The sequence below is a fragment of the Homalodisca vitripennis genome, chromosome 1 (assembly GCF_021130785.1).
Source record: "Homalodisca vitripennis isolate AUS2020 chromosome 1, UT_GWSS_2.1, whole genome shotgun sequence".
Classification (NCBI taxonomy): domain Eukaryota; kingdom Metazoa; phylum Arthropoda; class Insecta; order Hemiptera; family Cicadellidae; genus Homalodisca; species Homalodisca vitripennis.
The window spans coordinates 17,293,293-17,307,855 of NC_060207.1; the positions used below are offsets into that span (position 1 = coordinate 17,293,293).

At 30.7% G+C, this 14,563-nt stretch overlaps 1 protein-coding gene across 1 annotated transcript; it reads left to right on the plus strand.

The window, feature by feature from the left end:
- Nucleotides 1-1,027: 1,027 nt before the first annotated feature.
- On the plus strand, nt 1,028-13,617 carry LOC124357830 (midnolin-B-like). Its single transcript, XM_046809897.1, has 2 exons — nt 1,028-1,457; nt 13,496-13,617. Exons 1-2 carry the CDS (start codon nt 1,222-1,224, stop codon nt 13,593-13,595), a joined length of 336 nt encoding a protein of 111 aa, XP_046665853.1. The 5' UTR covers nt 1,028-1,221; the 3' UTR covers nt 13,596-13,617.
- The last annotated feature ends 946 nt before the right edge of the window (nt 13,618-14,563 follow it).

The window sequence follows — 14,563 nt, forward strand, 5'->3', positions numbered from 1 at the left end:
ATGAACAACTATAAATTTCAAAATACAAAATAAGAATTAAGGGAAAAAGATTAGTTCCTTCTGAATCCAGTGATAGAGTTGACAAAAGGTCTACTGAAAGTGACACCATATTGCCCAACCTATCTATTGTGGAATACAGCATAGTTCATCCCTTAGAACCTGTGCCAAACAGCTCTCTTGAGCATATCCTATATTCTAGCTGAGGTACTGTATTAGCAAAACATGGTCCATGTTTAAGTGGTTCAGGTCCATATTTTTGAGGACTGGGATCTGATACTATAGAAGTAAACACAAAAATATATCTTCTATGACACCTCTGTAGAGTTAGAGAATTTTCCAACAAATCTTATGTTTCTTAAATAATATGTTTATTTTATTTTTACATGAGGCATTCTACCTGGGCAGTGTTGATGATGGCATTAATAGGTAAATTAAAAATCTGTGGGTCCAGTGAATTCTTTTTGCAGCTGTCACATACTGAAAGCTGATATTGCTTAGTATTTGGTCTATTAAACTCAAATTATTTTCCTTATTTATTAACCACTTCAACCAATTTTCTTAAACGTGGTATCATTTGATTTTAAAATAAATTAATCAGAATAAAATATAATAACTATAACTATTTTATCATTTGGGGTTCATAAGATATTTATCTATAAGTTTAAAAAAAGCCACCATTTAAAAAATAATGCTTGTAAAATGTTAACAATTTGTTCTATAATTAGGTCTTTGGGTTATAAAGCTGCTATATGACAATATTCAGCTTATTACAACAAGTGGTTTCTATTAAAAATATTGTTAAGTTAAAAAACAAATGTGTTCAGTAATTGTTTTATTTTAAGAAACTTTATATATTTTGTATCTTTGATATAGATAGATGAAAAGGTTAGTAGATATTTCTGAGATATTCTGTATATTCCTCCTAGGTAGCGCAGTGCTACATTTTTGTTGCTGTAATCTGTTGTGGTTCACAACTTCACTACTAGTAGCATTAGTAATCATCGACCTGGCCAAGCTTGTGTTGCCAACTGCATCTTCCATCACCATTTCAGTCGTAATCGGACAGTCGCTGTAGAGACTATCTCACTGTTTGGGTTGGTCTTGGTGAGGAAATAGTTTTCACGTTGTAGAAATCTTGTTTTGTGATCAGTTGGAAAGTGAAATCTCTTGTGTGGAGTTGTTCGCATAACGTATGGTGATTTAGTGCATTTTAGTTTTATAATGGAGAGTAGCAGTGGTAATGCTACAACAGAAAGTACTCAAAATAATTCAGATAGTGACTTGGGGTGTGGCTGTAAAAATTCAACGTCTAGTATAACAATTTCGGTAACGCCTACTACCGGAGGCCAGTTCGATTTAGCCGTAACTAAAAACGATACAATAGAAAATCTGAAAAAACTTATTTCTAAAAAGTTGAAAGTGCCAAAGGAAAGGATATGCCTGCTGCACAGAGAAAGGTAATTATTGTGTAATTAGATAACTTATCTTTTGCTTGTAGATTCTTGAAACAGATTTAAATGAACCCTTTTAGTCCCCCCCCATGTTTAGTTATTAGGTAAAATACTAAAATTTACCAAGTAATTAACCCATGATATATAGTATCACATTTAAGTGTAATTGAATAGGCCTAGGCTTTCTATAAATAACAATGTATGGGACATTTAAAATTTATTTTTATTCAGGGATTTAAAAACTTGTTACAGGCCATATTTGATTTCAAAATATGTTAGCAAAATAAGTAGGCTATGGACTCCTTTCAAATGACTGGATATTTCATGAAATTTGTATGAGATAATGGTATCATCTGATAGACTTTATGTGCATGGGATTCAATATTTTGCCAACAACCAAATAAGGAACACAAAAACTCATGCTAAAAACATTCAAATGATACCATACAAATATATTTTCGAGTATTTTATTTCCAGTACTTTTAATTAAGTAATGCAGAGTTGTTTGTTGTAATTTCAAAGAAATTACCTATCTAAGGCAAATGGCTATATCAAACAACTGCCTTTTTACTAGTTCACAATATAAATGTTTATACAGTTCAAAAAAAACCCCAATTTTTGCACTAAAAATTGTTCAAGGCTCCTCAATGTGTACTAATATAGAAAGAGGCCATTCAGTGCGAAGAAATATATATAAAGGAAGTTATTACAGAATATAAAGAAGTTCTGGCAGTTGCTCGACCTAACATTTTAAATTAAATAAAACTGTCAACAATTTTGTAAGTCATTAAAGCTTACACTTGAATAGATATGTAAAGAAATGATTAACAGACAAAATTAAAGGAATATGAATGTAATCTCAGAATCATATCAGGCTTTTAAATTTTAAAAGGAAGAACATATCATTGGAAAATTTAAAAGAAATCTGAATTAGCCTAATTGCATAATTTGGGAAAAAGATGATAAATTAAGAACATTTATGTAAGAACATGCTAGTTGTTGAAGACACAGGAAAGAGAAGCACAAAGATGAGTGACTGTAGTTCAGCTTCTCCAGGATGGTGAAATCCTAGGAGTACGATATTTTTGGTAGTTTGGAAGTCCTTAGCCTTAGTATGAAGTCCTAGGAGATTGTGATGCAGTTGAATTTTGATCAGTTAGAACTGTATTGTAGTGGGCTGTTTCCTTCAAGTGGGTAATGTATGAAGGAATCAAGGGATCATGGTATATTGCAGTTCCAATAAAAAGTCCTTGATAATTTCTGTAAATTGTGTAAGAAAATTTCAAAGAGGAAGCAAAATCAAAATTGTACAGTATGTAATCTAATTAGCTACTGAATTTCTAACTTTTCTTTCACAAAACCATGTTGTAAACTTAGTCTTAGTAATTTAATTATTTACAAATAAGGTTATAAGTCTTCTCTGAGTAATTAATACTAATTACAATATCTTGTGTAGTGAGTGTGTAAATGATATTAATAAAGAATGGAAACTATAAGTTTTAATACACTTTATAATATATTTATTCTAAAATATTCATCATCATCATTTATGAGTACTGTGCTTTAAAAATCACTTAACAAAGCCCTAGAAAAAAATACTTAAAAGAAACTAGTAAATGAACTGTTAATTATACCTCTGTTAATTTGGGCCCTTAATACATTGAAAAAAGTTGTATGTCTACCCCAATGGAGATTTGTGGATCTGCAAATGGAGAAATATTGGAATGAATTTGTGATTGTTGCCTGTTAAGCAGAAGAACATTACAGACTATTTTCGGCTGGTGCAAGATAATTAATTGTTTCATGACATAATTTTTTTATTAAGTATATCCAGTGAAACAGTCATGTATTACAGGACATATTTACAGGCTTAGTGTTTCATAACCTACAGTGTGTTCTCTCAACTTACTACTTTAAGTATTATTTCGGGTAGAGTACGATAAGCTGACCCGGTTTTTTATATCGAAATTGGCAAACGATATTACTTAACCATCGATATAATCAATCGATACTAAATAATTATTTTGAATAATTAACTTAAATAATCTATATCAACAGCTGTAAACCCTTTCAAATAATACACGTAAGGTAATATTTCAATTTTACATAATTAACGTTTGATTATTAAAAATAGCAGCAGTCAATTTTAGAAAACTACACGACTTTGCTTTAAAATAAGATATATTTTCGTGTCCTCAACATGTTGTATTCGTACCGAAACACCCATTATGTGAAATTTGTGGGAAAGAAACAACTGTAACTGTGAGAGTAACAAATATGGTCGTCTTCAGTTTTCCTAATTTTGGTTATAATAATTTGTTTGACCACTGTAAATATTAAATTCATATTTTTATTTAAAACATATGATTGTTATTGAGGACTATAGATACTTTTATATCGATTGATAGTCTAGGATTTGAGATGCGAATATTAGGTAGCCTATCAATGGTTACATTCTTCGATATAAAAAACCGGGTCCACTTATCGTACCCTATTTCATTTGTGTTTATGATTTACTGCAATTTTATAATTTGTAAAACACATGTACAGTAATATTTTCAGTTAAACTACAGTTTTATCTCAATAAATGTGCTTCTCTGATAATATGACCTTTTCATTTATCAGGCAGGCCCGTAGGTGACTGATTAGTCGGTTTCTACTCTGCCTAAAAAATAAAATATCCTTTCAAACTCTACCTTACCCATGTCATTTCTTTATCTTTGTTAATTTAGAGTCCTTGTATACACCTTCAGTTTTATAACCATCACACGTCATGTTCTTCATGCATTTACCATTTTGTCACAAACTATATGAACATACAGATTGAGGATCTTTGTCCTTTATCAATCTTAACTCCCAAAGTTGGGCTAGTCTTAAGAGGGAGCTGTGTTGTGAAATGGCCTTGAAATTTACCATGTTAAACTTTAAACCCTTATTTATTTTGTTGAATTAAATAAATAATAAACTAGACTGTTGGAGGTACAGTAGTCTTAAGTTTTGTTGATTAAGGATAACAAATTAAATTTGAATTTATTCACATTTTCTGTAGTCCATTCCTGTGGCTTATGCCTAAGTTTGTTAGGTATTCTAAAAGTGTATGTCTCCTTAAAGTAATTTGAACGGTTATTTTGTCTCTCTAAAGTTATTTTGTTACCTAAATGGTAGGGCATATATTATCAAGAAAATAATAATGTTTAAGTACACTCTATAAAAATACTTGTAAGCCAAATTTTTTAATTTTACACCTTAACACGTTTGTTACCAAAGGTTACAGGACCATTGTGTGGTCTGTGTGCCAACATTACACATTATTGCTCAGTAATCAAAGTGTTAATATTGAATACTATAGCTATCGTAGTGTCCACATGTAAACTTACACATTCCATTTGTAATTTAACATCTATTACACATACAGGTAATCCAAATAACATGTTTATAAAAAAAGAAGATTTTTAGTGTTCTCTGTTGTATTTAAATTACCATTGCACTATTTGTGTAAGAATATGATGATCACTAACAAATTTATATAGGAATTATTATTTTAAATATATGTCTAGTTTGTTTGGGTGACATGAGATGATAGTTTTTTTTAGCAAATATTATATATTCCCTAAAAATAAATTATTTTATTTTGTAATTATTCTCAATATTGTCAGTCAAAATATAGGATCTCAGTTATGTAAAGAAGAAAGAGTATTTATAAAATATTTTTTATGTTCATGTATCTGAAGTAGCCTAATTAATCTAAAGCCTTATACCAACCCACTTCTAACAACCTGATCTTTGGTTTTCATCCAATAAGCTTATTTTAATTTGTGATAAAACTGAAGAAATTATCTTTATTTTAAGAAAATCTACTTTGCACAAGACAATGAAACTTCTTAGAATTAATTTGGATTCTAAACTGATGTGAGACATTCATAAAAAAGTGTATATGTACTTGTCTTTCTATAGTTCTATTTCCGATTGGTAAAAATGTGTACTCATTTAGATTTAGTGACCCAAGCTTTTTCATTCACGTTTACTTTATGGTATTACTCTTTGGGATAATTCCAGTAGAGCTCAAGAAGTTTCCGTGTGGCAAAAAAGTAGCCAGGTGTATAAAAAGTCTGGGGCATAAAGATTCATGTTGAACTATATTTCCTGAGCTTAAAATACTCACATTACCTAGTTTTTTTTCATTTTCTACAGTCTCGTCCATGTTGAGGAAAACTTAAATAACTTCAAGATCTGTTAGGTTTAAGATATGCTAGATGAACTAAAACCAAAGGACCTTTTAACTTTGTTTGTACTGTATAACACTTTTTAACAAATTGCCTTTAAACATTGGGACCTTCCAATTAATGTGTTTAAACAAAAATTGTTTGATTGGTCAAGCATTTATGGTGTGACTGAAATTGAAAATGGAAATTTCTTCTCTGTAAATTTTTAATCTAAGATCTTATGTAAAAATGTGTTTCTTACTTGAATGTTTATATTTATATGTGTGTTTATTTGTATGTTTTTAACTTATTACATGTATTGTTTAATTTTAAATGTAGATACTGTTAGTATTAATTTTTTGGACTATAGATGTACTTTTTTTGCATTGTGTCCATTTAATTTGACATGTAATTTTTAATACCTAATATAAGGCTACACTAAGGCTTTGTGTGAGTTTGTCTATGTCTATTGCAACCACTGTTGATTAATGATAATAAATACATTTCATTTCACTTCGGGCGAGGTCAAGATTTCTATTATTTTAAAAATAGTTAATAAAAGAATTTAGTTATTGTATTTGTGTATCTAAAAACATGACCTAAAACTTACATATCATATACTTCAGCCTAGGCCAAGATAATTGTTTGTCATTGTGTGAAAATATAGTGCCCAAACCAGGATTCAAATCCATGTACCTAGGTTGATAGGTTTTTCTTTCTTCAGATAATTGTAGAATGAGCACTGAATTATTGCATTACTGAAATTTTAATAGTTTTAAATTAAAAATTAGAAAACTTATTGGGTTGTGACTGATTGTGGATCTTTTTCTAATCTAGGTTACAGTTAGTATAGGTTAGTGTTAGTACTCTAACCAATTTAGAGTACTTTCAGTGTATTTGTCAAAACACTGCTTGACAAATTAGAATCCCACGGAATTCAAGGCGTGCCACTTTTATGGATTAGTTCATTCCTAAACCATAGAAAACAGGTCGTCCAAATTTCAAATCAAATTTCAAAACCTACTTCACTGAAATATGGAGTTCCCCAGGGATCAATACTCAGTCCAATTCTTTTCCTGATATATGTTAATGACATTGAACCATCACTACTGCATGGAAAGCTTGTGCAGTACGCAGATGACACGACTCTCTGTTTTAGAGGAAGTACAAAACAAAATTTAGAAATACAGACCTTTGTTGACCTTAACAATTGTGTCCAACATTTCAATAGCCTCAATCTTCAAATAAACTCATCAAAATCAAATTTCCTAAACTTTTCAATGCGCTCTATAGATATTGAAAGAGGTCCTGCTGTTATGGTTGCATTATTGGAAGAAGTCTATTCTTCAAAGTTCCTTGGAATACACCTTGATCGAGGGTTGACATGGAAAAATCACATTGATTATGTTTGTGCCAAATTATCCTCAGGAGTTTATGTCTTAAGATCTTTGGCAAAATATTGCCAGAGTCAGGTACTGATTACAGCGTACTACAGGCTAATTTATCCTCACCTTTCGTATGGAATCGTTTTGTGGGGAGCCTGTGCAAACAACCATTTTATGAGAGTTTTCAAATAACAAAAAAAAGCAATTTGCATTAACGCTAATTTAAACTTGAGAGAGTCGTGCAGGACAGCGTTTAAAAATTTGCAACTGTTAACTTTGCCATGTCTCTACATTTTAGAAACAACCTTATATTGTTTGTCTAAATGTGCCTTAACCAGAGGACGAGACATACATGAATATGAGACAAGAGGCAGAGATAACTACCGTTCGGGAATGCACAGAACAGTGGTTTATGAACATTTGACTTCGCAGGCAGGTGTTCATTTATAAACAGATTGCCAAACAAAATTAAAAATGCCCAACGCCCAAGGCGTTAAAAACTCGTATCAAACTCTGCCTGGCGTCAAACGCTTTCTACAGTGTTGATGAGTTTCTGGCATTCAACTGGGAGACCACGCAATGAGGAAACTGACTCCAGCGCCGAAAGTGGGCGTAATTGGCATGGAATGAATGGAGAATGAATGTTTGAATGTTGTAAGTTTAAATATGGCCTTGATGTGGGATGAAAGTAAAAAATTTAGACATGAAAATTGATGTTTGCTATGCAATGTATATTGTCAACTGCAATTAAACGATTTGATTTGACTCTGTAAAACAATTTGTAACTGAGATAAACTCAAAATAAAAAGGCATTTTCATTTATTTCATTCATTCATAAGTTGAGTCGCTGTTTGTGAGCAATGGAGTGATGTGTTTTCTTTCATACTTACTTACCATATGGTGATACTTTTATTTGCTATTTCACATAAGATCAGACTGTCTTTAGAAAAACAAGTATTTGATTGCAGTGTCAGCAAAAATAAATTCAACATTGTTTAGTGAATCAAGAATTGTTTTAGCTTACTTATTCCTTTTCTTCGGGCTTATACAGCTGGTTTCAAAAGTAAAATATAATTTTTCTGGTTATTAGTGGGTGAGACACTGCTTACAAAATTACATTATAAAGATATTTTTGTTTTGCTATGAAGAGCCATTAAAAGTTAACTCTTTTGAACATCATTTTCAATATCTGGTGGTTCCATTATTATTCCATTCAAGAATATCCCATTATTTAACTATTCTAGGTTCAGAATTAAATATAAATTTCACACTCTAAAATATCATGAAATGGCATAATCAGTACCTTTCAGGCCCATGTAAAAATATCAATTGTATGAGTAGCTTAATTCCAACATAGGTTTATGAAAAGTTTTGGAACCACCCAAATGATGATCAAATTGACACTTGTGAATTCAGTAAGCAGAGGTGGATCGGATTCTTTATCTCAGGTTTTTGCTATATGGCTTAAACTTTTTCTAAGGAATTACATGCATTTGGTTAATCTTTGTTGGGACAGGTGGTAAAATAAGTTTTTGTTGGATAATTAGCTGAGATATGGCCTTGCGGTGTGGGGTGCCACATCAGCCACAAATCTAAAAAGAATTCTGATCATCCAGAAGAAAGCAGTCAGAGTCCTGGCAGACCTACAACACATGGAAAGTTGTAGAGATGCTTTCATTAATCTAAAAATTATTGTTGTTTCCCTGTACGTATTAGAAGTCGTGTTACATGTTGATTGAGAATACCTGCCAAGAAATAGAGACATTCACTGTCACAATACCAGAAATGGCGCACTGTACAACCTCCCAGCACACCACATGAAGCTGTATGAGTCTAAACCATCGTACATCGGCAGGAAATTCTTCAATAGGCTACCACAAGAACTGCAACACAAGAGAAGCTCCTCACTGAAAGCAATATTGAAGAAATGGCTATTGGACAGACCTTTTTATTCTCTCGAGGAATTCCTACAAGGAACATTCCAGAACTGACTCAAGCCACCTCAGAATAAAAAGCTATTGTAATTGTTTAAAACGTTGACACCATTTGTAATCTTGATAATTATAAATAAAGATAATTCTGATTCTAATTTATTTAAAATTTGTTAGTAAAAACCCCTTAAGACAACTTCTCTAAACTAAACATGAAAACAGAATTGGAAAATTTTTTTATGATTTATGACGAAAAGCATATTATAATATTTTTATTAAATATAATTTAAGAAATAACATTAAAAAATAAGTGTTATTAAAAAAAATTGTATAGATAAAACTACATGTTTTCCAGTCATCTTTCATCTATTTACATAGGCCACTTCATGTCTTGATATTAACTTTTTATTTGGACCTAAATTTGATTAAATAATATATACTTTTATGAATTAAGTGTTCTTTGGTTTATTTTAACTACATAAACATTATTCAAATCTACATAAATAATAAAAGTATTGAATTTTAAAAAAATAAAAAAGCAAGTAAGTTTACATACCACTTTTAGATAGCAATTTTTACACAATCATGGGTTTCATTTTTAGCGTAGTCTGCTTGTTTAAATAATATATTGAGTACTTTAAGGTGAAAAGTTAAAAAAAGATCTCTTGTATTAAAAAAAAAATAAATTTGTAATAAATTGTACAGTTTTATATAAATACATGATTATGAACAATTTTACCAAGTTAACAAATATGTTGCTTTAGAACTGGCTGTAGTAAAATGATCTTGAGTTTTTCCTACAAGGACAATGTTTACCTCGTGCAGTTTTACACCCTTATTTTTAAGTAGTCGTAGAATTATGGTAGATGTCTCATTTTAAAGATATCATTAATACATATCCAAATATATTTTAGTTTTTTCAATATATATATATATATATATATATATATATATATATATATATATATATATAGGTTATTCATAAAAGATCTCAAACTTTGTTTTACTTCGTTAAATATTCAAAAAGTATGTAAGTTACGAAAAAAGTAAGTCATATCTCTAGAATAAGACTAACGGTACAATCTAAAATAAGGGTGTTAAACCACATGAGGTCTAACATTGTTTTCATGGGGAAAATTGAAGCTTATTTTACTACAGCCAGCTCTTAAACATTCATCAAAAGCACTAATGCACAATTTTATGTTATTTATTTGTAGATGGTGTACATGTTAGTTGCAAAATAACTCTTTTTTTATAATGTATACATCCTATAAGGTTATAACATCTTCTTGTAGTTACCTAGTTTTTAACCAACCCGATACACAATAATGGCAGGAGGAGAGTGTCTGGTTGACCCTGGGCCAGGAGATAGTGGTACACAGTGACCCACATATCCTGCTACGAACCTTGGTCGGTGTCTAACTCTCCAGCTCGTCCTATCTCCATTTTTGAGATCCTCAAGTCAGTGTAAAGAGAGACTGTAACATTTAAATCAGCTGTACACTAATCTATCCCAATTAAATCAAACTTTCAAGCCTGGAAATCTACAGTTTAAAAAAAGCTTGTGTAGGTTGGTATATGATATAGGAACGATAATTAATTTTTCCTGGTCATTTCCATGTAATATTGTCTGTTTTAGCCTTACCAATTCCGGTGTATTTTATTATGTGATTAGTCATAGCTGACTAGTATGAAATATGCCTAAAACTCCATTTTATAAAAATATTTCAATCAGTTTTGAAAATATTACTATGTTGTGTACTATACTGTGTTTTTTCGTGACTCAGTTTATAGCATTGGATTAGTCTCTTGCACAACTAATACAATTAAAAATTGTACAGTTTTGAAGTATTTATAAATTTTGTCTTCTTCAAGAGTACAATATTTTCCCACCTTTCTTGCATTTATGTACAATTTTCAAACTGTTATTAATTTCTCCCATGTCGTGACTGTTGGCAATGAGAAGCTGAGCAAAAGACAATTTTTGTTTATTTGTTTGTGAATTAGAACTTATGACAAAATAACAGTAACTGTAAGATACCGTAGATGATTTTAAGTTTGAACTCAAAATAATCTATTTTCGAATACCAGTTCTGTTTGTCCAATGTTACAGTTCTGTATACTGTTACAGTCACTACATTTTTTCCTGTATGCACCATTGTTGTTGTCGTTCCTATTCCTTCACGATATTACGCGCTCTGTTACTCGTTTTAAATGTCAAATGTGTGTTTGAATCTTTCAGTGTTTTCCTGAGTCCATGCTGTATAATCTAGCTATGCTCTACACAAATAAAAGTTGTTGTTTATTTATGTAAACATAACTTTACTGAGTATTTTTGTACTTTAAAAATAATTTTGTCTACTAGTTGCTATCCCATCCATTAGGTGTGGCAACTTTTTATAATATTGACTTCTCTTTGGTAGTTCTTATGACCTCTAACTGTAAGTTCAAAAGACAATAACAGTGAAATTGTATACAGCAAATTTCTGTGAATATGGGGGAAGATGTAGGGAGTTTGGCTTGGTCTGAAGAGGGAGTTTCCCTGTATATATGTATTTTGACTTATTTTTCTTTCTTCCAGGGAGAAATAAATACATATATTTGAGATTATTTGTTTTATTTTTATTTGAGATGACAAACTCATTTTCAATGAGATGTAGGTAAATATCATATATTAGAGGTGAACCCGTCGCCTGTCAGTCTGACTGTACATTTTTTCATCAAACTAGAAATAATTTTGTTTTAGGACTTCTTTCGACAGTGCAGTTAATTCATTTGTAGCTTCAAGTAGCAGGTGGGATTGACTCAGGTGACTTTCTACTACTGTGTATTGAGTATTTCGGAAACCAGTTTGTTTGTGTAGAGGTGTACCACAGCAAAAGAGACTAGAATTGGATGGGGTAATACATTTAATTTTTTTCTACAAAACCAAAAGAATTCCTTAGACTAAAATTGTGATATGAAATTATATGTCTCAAAACTTTTTCTAGCTTTGAAGCAAATCTGTAAGTGGAGGGAAGAGGCAGAAGTATAGTCCACAATACGCATAATAGAAGTGTTATGTTTAGACGCTTTTGGAATGCCATGAAAAATTGGTCTTTAAGATTCATTACCTATATTGATTTCATTTCATCTTCTGTAAATAGTATTTTACCTTTTTATGAGGTTTTTTTTGTAGATGTTGGTAGGATCTTTCAAGTGAGCGACTTTATTTTTGGGTTTTTCATTAATTTTATTTACAGTATTAATATACATCTGGAGCCATTCTATGGATCTTCATTAGGGATGACTTTTGTAGCTAATTCGCCTTGAATTAGTGAACTGAAGATGTATGTGGTAGGTTGTAGTTTAGTCCTTTATAAAAGTTCCTCTCTGTCAAATATAATTTGCTGTTTGTGTACAGTTCTATGGTAAAAGTCAAAATCATATTGAAAAATAAATTCAGTGAATTTTTGTTCATTAATCAATTTAGTACATTTCTTATTGAAAGCAGCTTTTTTATTTCTTATTAACAGGATACAGACTTATCTATTCCATGTAATAAACATTGGAGAATGACCACATGGATAACGTTAGTTCAAAATATTTTATTAACATGTTGAGCAGGTCTTTTTTTTATAAAACTATTTAATATTGTTTTGTGATCCGTACATTTTCAACGGCAGATTGAGTACATTTTGCAACAGAAGTATATAATTAGGTTTTACATCATGCTGTAAAACTATTAATTAAACTTTATATTGTGTGTTGTGTTGGCTGTTTTCAATATCACGTTTTTATATTCAATGGCTAATTGGTATCTTAACTTCATGGTCTGTATCTACCATGTATCTTGTCAAAACAGTTCCAAATTTCATAGTTATCCACTAGATGTTCCAGAACAAAAGTTATATCATCAGGAGGTTAAAAATGTGATGTGCTCCACATTGGGTTGTCGAAACTTAAAAATGTAGAAATAACATAAACACACCACAAAATAAATGGGGATAAAAATACCAAACTTATTTTTAACAATGATTTTACACTATGGCTTTAATGATGCTCAGCCAAATCTCATGAGGTGATGAAAACCATCATCAAACTCAATTGCTGCTCATGTAGAAATGAAGGTTTGTGTAAAATTCCAAGTCTATAGATCAGTTCGTTTTCAAAAATTTGTCCAGACAATTGATTGACAGGCTTCGCTAACGATCAGCCAATAATGTCAATAGTTAATTGTGTGCTCATTTTCTGAGCACTAGTAGTTATATTAGTTGAACTCGGACAGTGTCTAATTTCATTACATAACTGTTACAAGGATTTAGAATATCGAAACCAATTTTTAGTAAACATATGACAAAGTTAGTTGGTATCCATAACGTTTGCTTAGTTTACAAGAAAATTACTCTCACCTAATGTTGTTGTTTGTGGCTTATATTAAGTAATCTAATCTCAATTTTTTTTCACAGACAATTGAGGGAGAGAACAGTACAACAAATTATTTGTGGCTTATATTATGTAATCTAATCTCAATTTTTTTTTCACAGACAATTGAGGGAGGGAACAGTACAAGAAAATCAACTTGTAGATGGCAGCAGGCTGACTCTTCTACCTAGCGTTGAAACAGGACTTCTGGTGAGTTTCTAGTTGCTTTTTTTAATTTTAGTTAGTGTTTTATTTTTTTCAGAAATAATTACAGTCATGATGTGCTTCAAATGCTATATTTTCATTGGTGCAAAACAGAATGGATTATGGGTAATAAACCCGTTGCAATAGTTCAAAAGCACTTTGTTAGATTTATTCTAAAAAAGAAAAAAGACAGATAACTCATTCCCACTTTTTTGTTCATTGGGGATTTTACCTTTACAATATATGTTTATGTATAAAGTTTGTGCAGAGCATATGTAGTTTAACAGATAAGGTTTACAAGTCTAAATTACAGATTTAGAGAACTTTACTGTGGCCAGCCAACACATTTTTCAAAAAGACGTATAATTTCTTAGGGCCAAGTTTTAATAAATTGCCATTTGAAATTCAAAATCTGTACATTACTATAATAACAAATTAAGACTATGGTTGTTTACCGTACAAGGCATAGAAGAAACATTGTTTAGTATTATCCAGTAGTATTGTGTCAGTTCGGCCTTGTTTAAATGTTAGTGTGAATGTTTGAAGGTCATTGCTTTTGGCGCAGTTGTGTTTACAATCCTCTAGTTTCAAAACTAAATTATGAATTCAGGGTGAATTTTTTGTTGAAACCACAACTATCTTAATTTCAGGGGCTTAAAATATTTAATAGTATATAAATAATACAATTTTTTAATATTTTGGAATAGGAACTAAAGTTTATAATAATATTAACTAGTACATATTCGGTAGCTACCATTATTAAGATCCCTTTTTTAAGTAAATGAAAGTATCACCAAACAGGCTTTTACCATGGAGAACTTTTTCCCCATTTGTATTAGAACTTTAATAACTGTTTTTACAATCTTTGATATAGTTATTTTTTATATCAAAACATGTTCAATACCCTTATGGTTTGATAATTATTTTGATTAATCTTATGTATATATGTCAAAGTAGTATACCATTGTTTCAATCACAAATTACTT